This window comes from Amblyomma maculatum, chromosome 4 (genome assembly GCF_055883805.1).
Source record: "Amblyomma maculatum isolate TAMU_Amacu chromosome 4, ASM5588380v1, whole genome shotgun sequence".
Classification (NCBI taxonomy): Eukaryota; Metazoa; Arthropoda; class Arachnida; order Ixodida; family Ixodidae; genus Amblyomma; species Amblyomma maculatum.
The window spans coordinates 68,688,307-68,703,520 of record NC_139347.1 but is presented as its reverse complement, the minus strand read 5'-3'; the positions used below and the strand labels follow the sequence as shown (position 1 = coordinate 68,703,520).

General features: G+C 47.1%; 1 protein-coding gene across 17 annotated transcripts in view; it reads right to left on the bottom strand.

Annotated features, from left to right (window-relative positions):
* The window catches only part of LOC146191316 (uncharacterized), a 42,189-nt gene extending 27,190 nt beyond the window's left edge, over window positions 1-14,999 (bottom strand). Inside the window, exons 1-7 of one of the 17 annotated variants that reach the window (XM_084601814.1) lie at window positions 13,971-14,988; window positions 10,080-10,295; window positions 6,748-6,849; window positions 4,883-4,993; window positions 3,390-3,470; window positions 3,200-3,286; window positions 2,078-2,158 (exon numbers count right to left, since the gene is read on the bottom strand). In XM_084601814.1, coding sequence (XP_084457940.1) covers window positions 2,078-2,158; window positions 3,200-3,286; window positions 3,390-3,470; window positions 4,883-4,993; window positions 6,748-6,849; window positions 10,080-10,295; window positions 13,971-14,049 — 757 coding nt within the window. In that variant the 5' untranslated portion in view covers window positions 14,050-14,988. Of the gene's footprint in view, window positions 1-2,077; window positions 2,159-3,199; window positions 3,287-3,389; window positions 3,471-4,882; window positions 4,994-6,747; window positions 6,850-10,079; window positions 10,296-13,970 lie in introns of all 17 variants that reach the window. The other 16 variants (XM_084601815.1, XM_084601829.1, XM_084601823.1 and 13 more) reach the window with 16 other exon arrangements.
* Between the last annotated feature and the right edge of the window lie 215 nt (window positions 15,000-15,214).

Sequence of the window (15,214 nt, the reverse complement as noted above, 5' to 3'; positions counted from 1 at the left end):
TTTCTTGCCTATTTTCTCTTCTGTCCGCACGAGGCAGCGGATGTGGCTCAGCTACAGAGCCAGTAGCAGGCCTGTGCATTTTCTTTTCTTTCTTCCTACAACAACAACAACATGCTCGCACGTCCTCTTCAGTCGACGAAGTACATAACGGTTTTCCATTCTGGCCCAAAAAGCGTGCGTTGCTATCTCGGCATCGCCGTGACCCATCGCGCGGCGTATTTTAAAAATTCCCACACCACCTTGACGAAGTGCGCGACCGCGTTCGTCTCTTGCGAGTGCTCGCTGCGAGCTTTCACTGGGGAATCCCGCGGAGCTGTCGATGTAGGGCAGCACGCAGTCGCGAGCTTTCGCTTTTCCCTCGAAGGCCGACCTTCTGCGGTGACGACGACTGCCGCGCATGACTGTACACTTGGCGGCAGGCAGCGAACGGCCTTTGGCGTACGTGACCTTCAAAACGCCTTCGCCGCAACTCTTTCTCGCCGCAGGGGGTGAAAAGAAGAAATAACTGGAAGGGCCCCGGCCCCCATCGAGACCAGGGGAAGTTCCCCGTAATTACTTCCGCGCTGGGCAATCGTTGCGCCGTGTAGCGGACGTGTAAGCTGACAAGCAACGCGGGCTGCAGCGCATTAGAAAGAGGCTGGGTGACATGTACTAACACGCGGATGCACTGCCGTTTCTATGCATTTGTAGGAGGGGAAGTCCGTTTAACGCAACGCCTTCTGAGGCCGATGCCATTACGCGCATTGACATATCGTGTTTCCGGTGTCGCGGATAAAAATAATGACGGCACATGCGCTTTCTCGCTCCTGCTATATCTGTCTTGGCTAACGACTGGATGCTTTGAAAAAAAGAAAAAAAAAATGATGTTGAAGGAGGCACTTCATTAGGCGGCAGTGGTGCATTGCTGGTGATCCCGCTGGATAGAGAGAGAACTGCGTATTGGAGAAAGTCCTCTGCTCCGCGACGCGAGGGTAATAAATAAAATAACGTCGAATTGTAAAGGAATACTGATGAGGAATGAAAAATTAAGAGACTATAAAAGGATGATAAATTACGGGAAGAAGAAGAATAATGGTTGCCTGGAGGAAAAGAAGAAAGAAGACGAGTTGTCAATTACTTTAATACACTAATTCAGTTTCTGTAAGACTGAATTAGTGAACCACACTGAACCCTGGCCAATCCCCCTTCGTGGTATGTGCCAAATATCAAGGAAGAAGAAGAAGAAGAAGAAGAAGAAGAAGAAGAAGAAGAAGAAGAGGAAGAAGAAGAAGAAGAAGAAGAAGAAGAAGAAGAAGAAGAAGAAGAAGAAGAAGAAGAAGAAGAAGAAGAAGAAGAAGAAGAAGAAGATTTCCCCTCACTTCAGAGGAGGCAGCTGTTCGCGGGAACGAGGTGCGGTAGTGTCAAGAAGGCATTTAGCACGCAAATCATCGGGTCCTAGCTAAGTCTGCCTTCACTTCCAGACAGTGATTACTGATCCCTGACTGGGATTGACGTCATGGGTTCGAATCAAGTTGCGGGAAAACAATTTTCAATCTGTATAAATTCAATTTCTTCGAATGTACCTTTTTCTGTGTTGAGCAGACGCCAATACAAGAGGTACAGAATCGACTTTCGCTAACAATAAAAATTAGGCGCAGTTGTCATGATCCAGGTGTTGCTTTAACACTAGGCCATATGACTAAGTCTGTTTCCGAACTGGGTATACGGTTTCCGAAAACGCGTAAAATTGCCTTTACCTTCCTTCTGAAACCGAGACACAAGGCGGTAGTCCACATGCTTGTTTGGTTTATAGGGTTTAACGTCCCAAAGCGACTCAGGCTATGAAGAGACGCCGTAGTGGAGGACTCCACGTGTTCCTTGTATCGTGCGCGGATATAGCACAGTGCACGGGCGCCTTGCTTTTCGCATCCATCGGACAGCAACGTTCGCGGCCTCGATTGAACATGCGTCCTTGACGTTCTATACGCTGCCTTCGCCGCGCGGCCGTCGGCTCGCAACATATGCTTCAGTTTCCACGCCGCGTGGCTGCACTGGGACGAGGGTGCGGCGTCCTGTGTTGTGTGTGCCCCACACTCACCTCCGCTGCCTCCGTTTCCCGGTTGCGGCGGGACTGGTCCGGTTCCGGGGGAGTTCCCGCTCGGTGGTCGAGGGTTCACGGCTGCAATAAAAGAACGGCTCACAAAAATTAGGTGAGCGGAAGAGAATAAGCCGCGCAGCAAAACGACAGGCGCGTGTATTAAGATTACTTTTTTTTTTTTTTTCTGTCCAGCAGCGGAAAAGTTCCGTTTTGATTGTGTTTTGAATATGGTTTCGTTTGACCATCGGATGTACTTTTAAAACCGAAGGCGATCGCGCATCAAACAAGGCGTATAAGGAGCCTTGTTATCGCAGTGCATGTACTGTGTGTCCCGTTCTTTCAGCGCGGATGCATAACGCGTACCCCTACTGAAAAAATTGTACGAGGCAATCCTCACATTTTCTCACACAGTCTCACTCAATTCACGTAAGAAATCACATACAAGTCGCATATAAAATTGCGTAAGGTGTCATAGTTTCTTGTACATGAACATAAATTATGGAATATATTTTATGATAATTATGTGCCCCGTATGAGACTCTATGTGATTTGATGAGATTGTGTGAGGTTATTGCCCCGTAGAACTTTTCGTTTTTCCTAGCTGTTTGCGCTTCCGCTGGCGAGATAAAAGAGGAGAAAGGTCCCTAGCTTATAAGCGTAGAACACCTTGCATCGTACCTCGGCGTCACTGCGTGGGCACGAGATTTTTCTTTATGGCGTGCCCGCAGATTTACAAGACGCTGTTTTGCGTTGTATATTCGCTGTTGATGCGGCGTGTAGCGTACACGTGTGTTTGGTGTAATTAGTCAGAGAGACGATCGAGTTCCTACCAGTATTCGCCGACGATACAGTTTGTTCTATTCTTGCCACGTTAGCCTAATGACATGTCACGCGCGCGTGCAAGAAATAAATAAATAAAAAAAAAACCTCGCTTTCTTGGATGACTTTTCTTTAGCACACGCACACGCACATCGTGGACATCCTTCCCGGCGTGATTTATGAGTTGCGGCTGCGGCTGTAGATATTAGCGAGGCAACTTTCTTTTTTTTTTAGAGTGGGGATATTTAACCGCCTTCACACTTGAGTAAACAAAGAAAAAAAAAGGGCAACATAGACAATTACCTGGTGGGTATTCCGGCTTCACGGGAACTCCAGAACCACCATTAAGGGGCGGGTAGGGCTGCGGAGCAGGGGCTGGGTGCGATGGGCCTGCGGCGATTGTGAATGACCGTGCTCGTTAACAACGCACAGAATGCTGTCGACGGTCTTCCTCGGTTGTATCGAGGGATGACCCAACACATGCATGTAATACCTGGCAGATTGCCTTGGGGATTGATTGGCATTCCAAAGCTGCCACCTTGTGGCAGATGTGGTATCGTTGGAACGTAAGGCCCTGTGACGTAACCAGGCAGAGAGTCACTGGACGAACACACAACGCGTAGGGCATGCTGTGGACTGCTTTTATCAATAGAAGCTAAGTGCTACTGTCGACGGAATGGAAGAAAGCTATGAGGCATACAAATGAAAAGAAGATTAAATGTAGATACTGTGGGTGTCTGATAACCCTCACGGCACTCTTTATTACCCCTCACTAGCGCAAGGTCATTTATCCTCAGGTGTGGCCACGGCAGTCAGAGAACGTACCTGAACACGGTTCAGCTTATCGGTCGTCCGAAAATTTGTTTAATAAGTAAAGTTTTGCATTTGTGACCGCGCTTCACATGCTTCCTACTGCATATCCTTAGCCAGAAGGGTGGTAGCAAGCGTAATGACTCGCTGAATCAATGATATTAATGTTGGTTATCGTCCTTCGTCTGCCATATTTTTGATTAAGGTGGTACATATAACCATAGATTATGTATAGCGAGCCGCCTTAATAATTATTTTTTTGCTGTTACAGAGCAACTTAGTGTTCATAACTTTGCGTCAGAATTTCTCTGACTTAGAGATGCCATATTGAAGTAAGATGTCGTATCTAAGAGCCACGAGATGCGATACGTTGCTCTCAATTTTCGATATTATATGTCACAGAGGGACCCGGAAGTGCCGCTTCACATGAGCTGCCAGTTAGCTTTACTGTGCGGACAGTTCGGACGTAATGGCGCTTTGAAAGCAGTGACCGTGTTGTAGCTAGAAATGGACGAGGCTGTACACACTATTTTGCCTTTATTCGATACACTGAGCCGTGTCCAAGCGCGTTTTCAGGATTGCATCTGACTTATAGCGCACACTCTTTATACAGCTTGGGGCATTTCGCATGGTTTCTGTGGCTTTCGTGTTCAGGCAGTGTATTGGTCAAGTGGAATAAAAGTATTGGCCTTGTCAGCTGCTTGTTTCATGATGCGGAATGCGAAGTGGTTTGAGAGCATTCTGTTCGTGGTTTTTCCTCTGTTTTCAGTGTGGCACGGGAGCTTTACATAAGCTGTTAAGCCAGCACGGACTCTCAGTGTTTCCTCAAGTCGTTCTTTCAGTGTTTCAGTGGCAAAGTTATTGAGTGATGGGGAAAAACACCTGGCAACACAGGAGTATAGTTACAGGGAATTTTCAGTGATGGCAGCTAGGTGCTCAAAACAGCGCATTTTTTTTTTTTAATGAAGCTCGCGCTCACGGATCGAGGTAGCCGCTTTCCCCTTTGCCTCTTTCTAATTAATCCTAAGCAATTTCTCTAGAGAGACTGCAGGTGGCCACTTGTATATCACTTTTCTAATATTTGTAAAATCCTTTAGTTTTCAGCGACAGGCTGTTTTACTGGCGGGGACACTCCATGCAGATGAGGCCATGCGATCGCACTCAACGCTCATTTACCTGGTATCACTCCAAAGCCGTGCCCTTGATGCGGAAGACCGAGGAAGCGCACATAGTCCTCAAAAGAACTGACGCCCGGAATGTTGACTCCGTAGGGGCCGAATGGTCCAGCTGAGGTATATACACGACACAAGGTTCGTTAGATCGTGGTCTGTCACAGAACGGGCGCTGACTGGTTGTTTTCGAACCCTGCGCCCCACCTCCCCAATTCTCCATTGGCCAATTCTGAATACTGGAGCTGCAAAACCACTCCTTTTATTCCACTCAACCAACGGTTACTGCGCCAGAGTGCACCCCCTATTCTTCTTCCTTTCTTATTTTTCGGTTGCTCCGCATTAGACATCACACATAGTCTAAAGTTGAGCTCTGTGGTACTGTCGTAGTATTTGACCATCGCCATCCTTCGCGTAAAAACGCGTTCCATTGCTAAAACCATGCGCGTTCTTACTTGTTCATGGGGGGCACACCGCTGACAGCATGACAGTCGTCGAGAACTCGTCGTTCTCGGGGTCGACAAGGCGGCGAGGAAATTTTTAAACAGCAGAATCATGCGTGCGCGCCATTCATACAAGCGTCGTTAGAAGCGAGCAGGGTTCAACGTCAGCTGAGTGGAAGTCTGGACAATCCGTGCATTGGTTGCAGCGCAGTTCTATGGGAGGGACAAAGATGAGTCCGCCAATCCTCATTCCTTTCCATTCTGCCTCGGCCAGTTAACTGTTTGCACTAAAGTACAACACACTTAAAAGTCAGGTGTTTGACTTTAGAAGCTTATAAATTATGCGATCACCAATCATTAAACGCTGCTTTCTAGGAGAAGGTCCAGGCGGGGTCACAGCAATGGGCAAGGGTATGTACCGTTAAGGTTAGTGCATGCCGCGAAAGCAGCTCTGCTTTGTTTGAGACTCGCGCAGTACAGAATATACCAATTGCACGCTTGGGAAATCAGTTAAAGAAGGTACTTTGAATGTCTGCGTCCATGCTACCATTCAGCCTCGGCTATATTTGTTACCATATATTGTTACTCATGTGGACGAAGCAGTGAAGACATTAAGCTGCGCTGACTATAGAGAGATTTGGCTTACCGAGATCCGCGATCCGCTACCATGATCCGCCACCGCGCGTTCCACTGCGCATGCCCAGATCCCGTTGACGCCGATAGATGGCGCCACATACTTAATGTTGGCACATAGACCTGCCACGGCGGAACCAATCAGCTTGTACGCCCCGCCCACGCGCGGTAGAGGGTCACGGTGACGGATCGCGGATCACGGTAAGCTAAATCTCTCTTATGATATGTTTCGTGCACGTCTGTTGCGCTGCTGTATCTGCGGCGGCCCCATACCGAGTTGCCCAGCAACATGCGTTATAAGCACGACTTGCAGAAAAGCTCAGCTATACGCAAGAGCGTGAATATACAGTGTAGCCACATCGTGTGAGAGTGGAGGAATGACTAAGAAGTCAAGGTGTTAAGTGTACACGTGTACCGCAAGCAGTATCTGTTGTAACTGCGATTCCCACATTTTCTTGGCTTGTTTGCTTTTGCAATAACGTACTATTTAATCTGTTCTGAAACCCTGCATGGTTTCACAAACAGAAACCTTGAGCACTTTACAGGAAAACATGGTGTTAAGTTCAAGTGCACATATTTCCTTAGAAGCAAGAAGCACGGCACGACGCAAGGAGCTAAGCGGTATAGTTAAACAGGCAGCAACGTGACGCGCGGTGCAAGCAACGAGGAAGCAAAACAGGAAAGCAAAGAGGCTGCCCCGCCGAGCACAGGATGAGTCAACGCCTCTGCATTGGCCGATTCGGATGCAGCATGCGAAGGAAGTGCTCGAAGTCTTCGAAGCGGGAACACGACTTACGTGTGCCGAAATGTGGGCCTCCCAATTCTGATCCTAGACCGGGGATGTTTTTAAAGATGTCATCTAACACGTTAAGCGGGTTCACTGGACTGATAAAATCCCCTGCGTGCAAAAGGAAAAGGTAGCAAAGCTGATTGGTTGAGGTCAAATATCTTATATTTTGCCTATGACAGAAACAGCGTTCATCTTTAACCAAAAAACCCTTCCTGACGCATAGTTCTGCGCCACATTTTTAGAGAATATGATAATGAATACATATATAGGCTCTGCGGTTGCCATGGTAGCTAGAAGATGGAAGGGATTAGTTTGAGGCAAGTGAGAAGAAAATGCCGCAAAAAGGAATGCGCCACATTTCCCCATATTTTTCCTGACTCTTTGCCAATGGCTCAATTGGGGAAGTTACGCGTATCTCGGGTTCCACTGACGGTGACGCTTAACCGCTTTATGAGTGTTTTGAATATAAATTATCTATTCTTATTTTATTTCACGAACCGGTACTGTATTTGAATGTTACGTCAGTGTAAAGTGCGTAGGAAATTCCGCATGAAAGGGAACAGGAGAAGAAAAAACACCCACATTTGCCGACTAAGTTTCGGGGAGTTTGCTACAGCGCCTCTGTGAAAAAAGCTTCGCTTCCGTGAGGCCGATTGTTAAGAGCAATCGTGTTTCAGCAAAGCAACGCTGTACTGCACTACTGCACACAGTAAGAAGCGGGGAAGGCTCTTTAACGCTGCTGTTAGTTGGCATGCTCGCACTAACAAGCTGTTTCGCGTTAGAGCTTGGGACGCCTCTAAAATACGCTTAGCCGAAGTTAAGTGAATAATCTCACGCTGCCAATATAGTGCGAGCAATCAACTTGCGCGCTAAGTTTTTGTGCCAGTAGCATTTTTACAGATGGCCAACCTTTTGCTGGGAAAAGTGTATGCACAAAAAACATCAAACTCTGTGCTGTGGGAAGCAAGAACACGCCTCGCGAACCTAACACGGCAAGTAGGTAGCCGCGCGTTTTGACTCGCGCAACGCTGTGGCGAGGCTGAGTCAAGTTTCGCATAACTAAGATGACGTTCGGTTTTTCCGTGTACGTCAAGGCCTTCACTTTGATAGGCATATTGCGCTGTATGCGAGCCGCATCTTCGTTAAAAGTGGAATCTGCTTACTGAGGTTACGCGCGATACGCTAAAAAAATTTCGGCTCGTACCCACGCACACGAGAAAAAAAAAATTCATTCAATGGGAGAGCAAACGAAGGTAAGGCTATTTGTTTTTGAAGAAATGTTACTACATTTACAACATTGGGCATGCATCAGAGCAGCAGTGAAAAGGAGGAGGAGGTAACGAGTACCTTGCTCCTCCGCATTTTTTGTGCCAGGTTTTCACACCTTCGATCCATTGCCACTTTGGGACGTGCCCACTGCTGTCTGTATGACTTTTTTGAGGTTCTTTTTGTGAAAGTAGAAGACACGACTCGGTGCCCGTCCAGTAGCTCTCCTCTCCTGGCGCGTCCTTATTTTTTCTTACTAAACTAAAACCGTCTCCAGGGAGCTCGCACTGACATCATGAGGGCCATATAACGAAATGTAGCGAACTTCTGGCCGTTTTGTTCAACCGGCACTTTGGAGTCGTGTTCATATTCTGGGCTATTAAAGCGTAACATTCGCTTACCACTGTTGCCGGAGTACACCAACCCTGGCAGATGTTTAACCCAAACCACAGCCCGAGATCAAAAAGCGAAAATGAATGCTAATTTCAGTGAGTGAATTTGTTTCACATACCACTTGGCCCTACCGATATGTACCGCAACTTAATACCGGTGCCAGATAGGTGCGCATAATGACATTATCTGATGCCTTCATACTTAATAGTAACAGTGCCAAAGTTATAAATTTAATGACATCATCCACAATGACATTCGCCTCCACTTTCCCGCTCACGGAGTGCAGATGGCGCGTTTAATCCATATTAGATTTGTAATAATTAACAAGTATTATAGATACTTGGGACTTTGGAAGTATTATAGATACTTGGAACTCCAAAGTTGCCGAAATAACTTTGGAGGTAAGAATTTATCGAGACATAAGCAACCCTTCTCTTTACAGTAGAGAATGCTTTATAAAACTAGGACAGTAGTTCTGTGCTACCAAGCGTCGCAAAAATCCTGTTAATACTTTGTTGACTTCGTCTTCACAAGTAATGGTGCACATTCCTCATGCCTACCAAGTATAAATAACGCTTTTAAACGTGTTTATCCGCTGTAAGACCACAGCGACCTTTAATAGAGAGAAACATGAACGTGTGGTACCGGCCGACTTCGGAAATTTATGAACATACACAATTTCAGTGCATTATGCATAGTCCCTTATGTTACTTAATTTGCCCGTGTAATATGCTTATAACGCTATCAGCCTTTGATGCCTTCCACCGCGGCCAGCTGGAGATCGTAATAATGTCCTGAACTTGTTTCATTTATATACGATTCGAAAGATGACACTTGCATCGTAATGAACCTTTTTTTTTTTTTTTTTTTTTTTTTTTGCGCCTTGTTTTGAGTCGCTCAGTTTCTTGAGATCAAGCAACAGCGGTACGAGCCTTAAAGGGCAATTTCGGTGTTTTTTTCATCATTTTGTGTTTTTGGTTGAATTACATTCCTCGGCATGTCCTGACTACACCACAAAATACCGTTTTTCGAAATTATTAAGAAGGAAAAATAGCAAATTGAAACTGAAACTGCTTTCATGGCAGAAACGATGTCCCAGTTGACGAAATGGTGACGTCACACACAGTATCAAAAAAAAAAAAAAACCTGTACGTGCGTTGGATGGGGAAAATAAAGTATGGAAATCATGACGTACTGCATAAAATGTATGAGGTAGTTCAGTATAAGCCTCACAATTTCATAATCACGCGGGAAGTGGACAGTAACGCCTGTATACTGTTTGTGACATCAGAAACTCACTGTTGTCCGCAGAAGTAGTCACAACTTAAACCATGAGAACTGCATATTTTAAAGTCGTGTTGCGCGCGAACGGATTATCGCACGACGCCCCAATTTTGTAGAATGTGCCAGGATGGAGAGGAGAACCTACAGTAAAATATTTACCAGAATATTCGTATGTCAAAAAACCTCCGGAGTTACCCTTCAACACCAATGCATACGTCGAAATAAAGGTGGCGCATTTGCTTGACCTCTAGGCACTGAGCGGCTCCAAGTGAAGCTTAATCAGTTCTGGCATGGTGACATTAAGATACGCGACTACGTCACCGGGGTACACAGTGACGTCAGTGAAAGCTCCCCAGAGACTGTATGACTTAGCGCGCGCGCGCGCTCACGGGCACCTTGTACACCTTGTACACCTCGTGTTCCTCCTCCTCTGGTAGGTCCCATATGCGGGCAGCACACGATGGGCGAGAGCAGCTCGACGCCGCAGACCACGGGGAAGTTGAGCCGGATGATGCCTCGCAGCGTCTGCTTGCACTTGATCAGCGGCATGCACGTCCCGTCCAGGAAGCCCCGGCCGAACGGATTCTTGGCCTGGCACGGACCTCGCTCCACTGCCGGCCGCAGGAAGGAACCGTGACGCACTCGACACGTTTCGCTTGCGCCACACTGGCTGCCTTGACTCAGTGCTCGTTGACTCTCTTCTCGCGACACGTTACTCGAACGAGGCAGACCCGTTAAAGCGAAAACTAAATTCATGGTGTGCTGGAGTCCCGATTCGACACCAGTACACTCTCCGGTGTTGTATACTATAATATACTGAGGACGCCCACAGCAGTAGCCGTGAGCGTCTTGAGAGTCCTCGACATAGGGACCACCATGGCGACCTAGACCGGTTGACGTTATTGACTTAGATTTTATGCTCAGCTGTCGCCCCTTTCTGCCCGTAGAAAAGAACACGGCGGCCACATGGCTCTTCGCCGTTAAAGAGGCTCTGGGACAGAGAACAAACTGAGGTTTGCCTGTATCGATAGAGCACCGAGTTATATTGTATTTTCTAGCTTTATAGTACTTTATGTAGCATTTTATAACTTTTACGAGCTAGAAAAGCACAGTAACAAAATACAGGAATGCAAGTGTCGCCTTCACCCGTCGATTTCGTAACTAAAGTGTGATCCGTAGGAGCTGTTTACTTGCAACCATCCGTTTGAAAGTTGAGATTACGGGGTCTTTTTCGGTGTGGACGCCATAAGTTTGCATTAACATTCGCGGATAAAAAATTGAATGCATTTTTTTTTTCGCCAATAAGAGTACATGTCTTACGCAGCCGGATAAACATAAACATACACGCAGAACGAGCCATGGATCGGTTATCACTGGGAAGAAAAAAAAATTGACAACAGTCGTCTCCAGTGACCGGTCCTTCAATGCACGTCTCTACAGACGAGGAAGGGCTGATTTATGCAAGCTCTCAGTCTCGCGGAAAAAGAGGACCTTCGTATTAATTTTTGGCCGCATATTAGGAACGGCTGTGATAAGCTTTGACTGTACAATGATACCACGCTCACGGATCGCAATAAGCTTTGTTCGCATATTTGTTTTCTGTCCCGTTGTCTCCGGATCTCAACAGCTATACGGCACAGCGCATGCCGCTGGCTATAGACACCCGTGTTCAATAAAAATCACCTACTCTCTCTCACCTTGTAGTATATGCACCTGAAAAAACAAAAAAGCTTGCCAAAGGTGGTCAGAGCATCCATAGCCCGCATTATGTTTGCATAGTTTGAGCAAAAACCACAGTGACATTCACTAACTGAATACAAGAGTTCTGCTCAGGCAAGACGGGAAGAAACCGCATATACCTTGTCCGTATTGTTTTTCTGACGCGTTCTTCTGTTAATTGCGTCACTGTTTTGTATGCAAACAATGAACAGATTAGTGCGTCATTGAACGTTGTCTTCATTGAATCGACGTCGTACATTATTACGCTTAGACGTTAAGGAACAAAACTGCCGATTCGAAAACATCTTGTTTGGTCGTCATGGTGAAATGCGCAACAAACACGACACAAAAGTAAGAGGAACACGTATCACGGGACGAGCGCAAACTACCAACTCTAGACAGTAGACATTCACCAACTAGCCCGCCAACAGCTCCTGTTAAAGCATCTTGTTTGGCTTCGTTCCAGGGGAACGATGGAAATAGCCAGTGACAAGAAAGCAAGCTTCTTGCGAACGACTTCTGTGGATGATTGCGTCTATGCGGGGATGAAGCCTTCGCACGCTAATTACGTTTGCAGTAGTGCAGTTGAAGTTACTTTGTGCTCTTCCTGCACGACACCTAACCGTGCGCTTCGCGATATTAATAAGGCATACATGTTTCTGTGAACTAGCGGGGCAAAATGAAAACGCGCATTTAAAAAGATGGAAGCGTGCGTATGGATTCTTTCAGAATCCTAACTCGACCTTCGCCCGAGGATCGGCTACAAACGAGACTTGATTAACACCTACCATATCGTTGCTTATCGATCGCCTGCTCCGACTACGCGGCGCCTCACTCTTACAGGAAGCGTATACTAAACGGCGCCAAGGGGACGTCGGCGAGTGGTTGTTTGTTCGTCCAACTTCCCTTCTTAGGAACAAACGCTATTTATGAAATACGAGGAACACTGCACGCCCTGTCCTTGTCGGCGGAATGTCTTGCGCTGCAGTCTGCATTTGCATATATAGAAGCCCTTGACTTTGATCGAAAAAAAAAAAAAGCGTTTCCGCTCCTTAGGTTAGCGAGAAATGGAAGTGCGTGTACACGCTTTGGTTGAAATTCGGCGCGGCCACGGCGTTCGTAAGGTAAATTTTTTTGTTTATTCTAGAGAAAACAGTAAGAAAACAAACAAACAAAAAAGAAATGTTGTTTTCCCTTTTGCGCAAGACAAGGAACTGAATGCCCCCGAAGAAAGTATGTCGTGGTAGTTTGCCTTCGTGCAGAGAACCACCTTTGCAAAAGCGAATGGACGTCCGGGCGACGTCCAGAATTGACATCTATAGGCTATGATGGACGAATCAGCTAAGCGCTCCGGATTAATTTAGAACTCGTAGAGTACGTTCCGTAAGGTGCAGTAATATCGCACAGCAGGCGGGAATTAATACTTTCCGCCTCCGTTGAAATGAGACCCCTGCGGCAGGGATTCGATCACACGACCATGTAGTCAGCAGCTGAATGCCAAAGCTATATTGATTCATCTCGGCGTGTCGTCCAAAGCAAAGTCAGTCCGCCGCCTGATTGATGAGAGCGTGCTCGCGTTGCCAAACAGCGTCCTTGGCTGGACGTCACTTACGCACGTGAGAGACCCTTTATTTGACCTCGCCGCCGCTAAACTAAGACTGCCTCAAGCCGTTTTGTAATCGACAACTCCTCGTGAAGCCATTTCGAAGACTCGTGGGACGAGTTTTACGCGTGCGACGCTCAAGCAAATTACTTACTATAGGCTGGCAGCCGCTGCTTCGAGTGAACACCACCATATTATACTCGTACACAAGCCGTGGGGGCTCGAGCCTGTATTTGGCTGCTCAACTGATTGACGTGTGCCGGGGACAGGTACTGTCTAAAGGTGTTTTTATTGCTTCAAGATCTACTCTTTGCCATTATATTCTTTGCTTATCCTTCTTGTCTTAACCCACCCCCTCCCCCTGCCGTCCATCTTCTTATCTAATACGGTAACTAGCCTAGTTTTTATGGGGTAGTTTAAGGAACTCCTTTCGGCTGGGGTCAATGTTTGTCTCTATAGGTTCGAACTGAAATTTTCTGTCGACACGACGGTAGTAACAACGATATGCGATAGTGTATGTCCTGATGCGATGAAGGATCAATAGCGGATAGTCAAAATTAAAGATTTGGTGGATGACAAATCTGCTTTCTTTGACGAAGAAAAAAACAAACAAACAAAAAAACGTTACATTAGCCAGTTGTAAGACACGGACAATAAATGCAGTTTTATATCCCAACTACTCGACAGCAAGATTTTGAACAGGGTCACTAAACTTTTTAACAGCCGATCTAAAATAATGTTTTCTAAACCAAATATGTTCTCTCCCTCTTTTGCGCTGGATATCACGGCGTTGAGCATATTTTTTGTTAGTAATCCAAACCTATTACGATCTCTTCGAAAGCCGTGTGTCTCATCCGTGCTCGAAACCGCAGGGTTCGAACTCTCACTAACTGATCTGTGAAATTGGTAAAAAAGAAATAAATAAAAGCACTCATTAAAATGAACGACGAGGTACAAGGCTCACCTTTTCCCAAGAGGTGTGCATCGCATCCCAGCTTCGATGCGAGGGCCAGTAGGCCCAGACACAATAACAGAACGCGCATTTCGTTCGGCGTCGTCGGAATCACTGCGACGCGATGCCGCAAAAGACGACTTGTAGCGCTTGCGAGAGCGGACCGCGAAGTGGCGACGGGATTCCCGCCTGAGCTGCTGCGAAAGTGCTCTTCTTAAAAGGCGCGTTACGTCGCCTTGGCGCGCGCGCGCACGCCGCAGCACCCTCGCCTTCAGACCAGAGGGGGAAGGAGGAAACCGGTTTCAGAACGCTATTTGAGAGAGAATGGCGCGCGCGAAACGAACCTCGACACAAAACCGATCGTTGGACGACTTTGTGACTTTATGGTAGATCCTGCCCGGTGATCAGTTGTCGCCTTGAATGCCACACTGAGTGGCGTCTGCTCAACAATTCAGCTCACCCTCCCTCACGTAACCCTTTCATTCGTTCTCCGTCACTGTTCTCGTTCCGGCTCACTCGCTCTAGAATTTCGCTTATCTACTTTCGCCGGCCTTCATTCATTCAACACACCATAAACCTCTCAGGCGGTGTCTAGTTAACACACTTTTCGTGTACAGGGTTGTCTACTTCTAACTGTAACATGGTCATTGCTTTCAAAACGCCACTGCTTCTGACGTGGTGTTGGTCTGACCTGGCCACGCAGTAAAGGCGTAAAGCTAAGTCGAAGCACCACCTATGGGTCACTCTGTGCTTGTGTCGCTTTGCTTCGATATGCGCATGCGTCGGATGCAAAGTTGCTTTGAAAGCAGTGACGTACGTACAGCCGGATTTGGTTGTCGGGCGATCTGGGCTTTAGTAGCACCTCTTAATTTACTGTATGTAGAGTGAGTACTGTAAATTTGGCTCTTTTTCAACCGCAACTCCTGCGTTATCTGCATTATTCTCGCGTCTGTACACAAGATTGGGTTGCGAGCGTATCAGGCTCTATAGTTTTCCTGCTCTACATTTAGCTACGGTATGTGCCACCTCAACGTCTTCGAGACATCTTTCTTGAGGGCCCAGAAGTCGAGCACGGTCGGCACATAATCCGGTAGCGGCGGCCACGGAAGAGCACCGCGCTCGCGACGCCCCTGCTGCTGCAACCGCGCGATAGCGAGACCAACGGCGGAGGGGGGCGTCGTGAAGCGGAGGTTGCTTCAAAGGGGGAAGGGGGGAGGAGGGGGTCGCCCTTCCGTTCTACGCGGTTGTATCCGCGC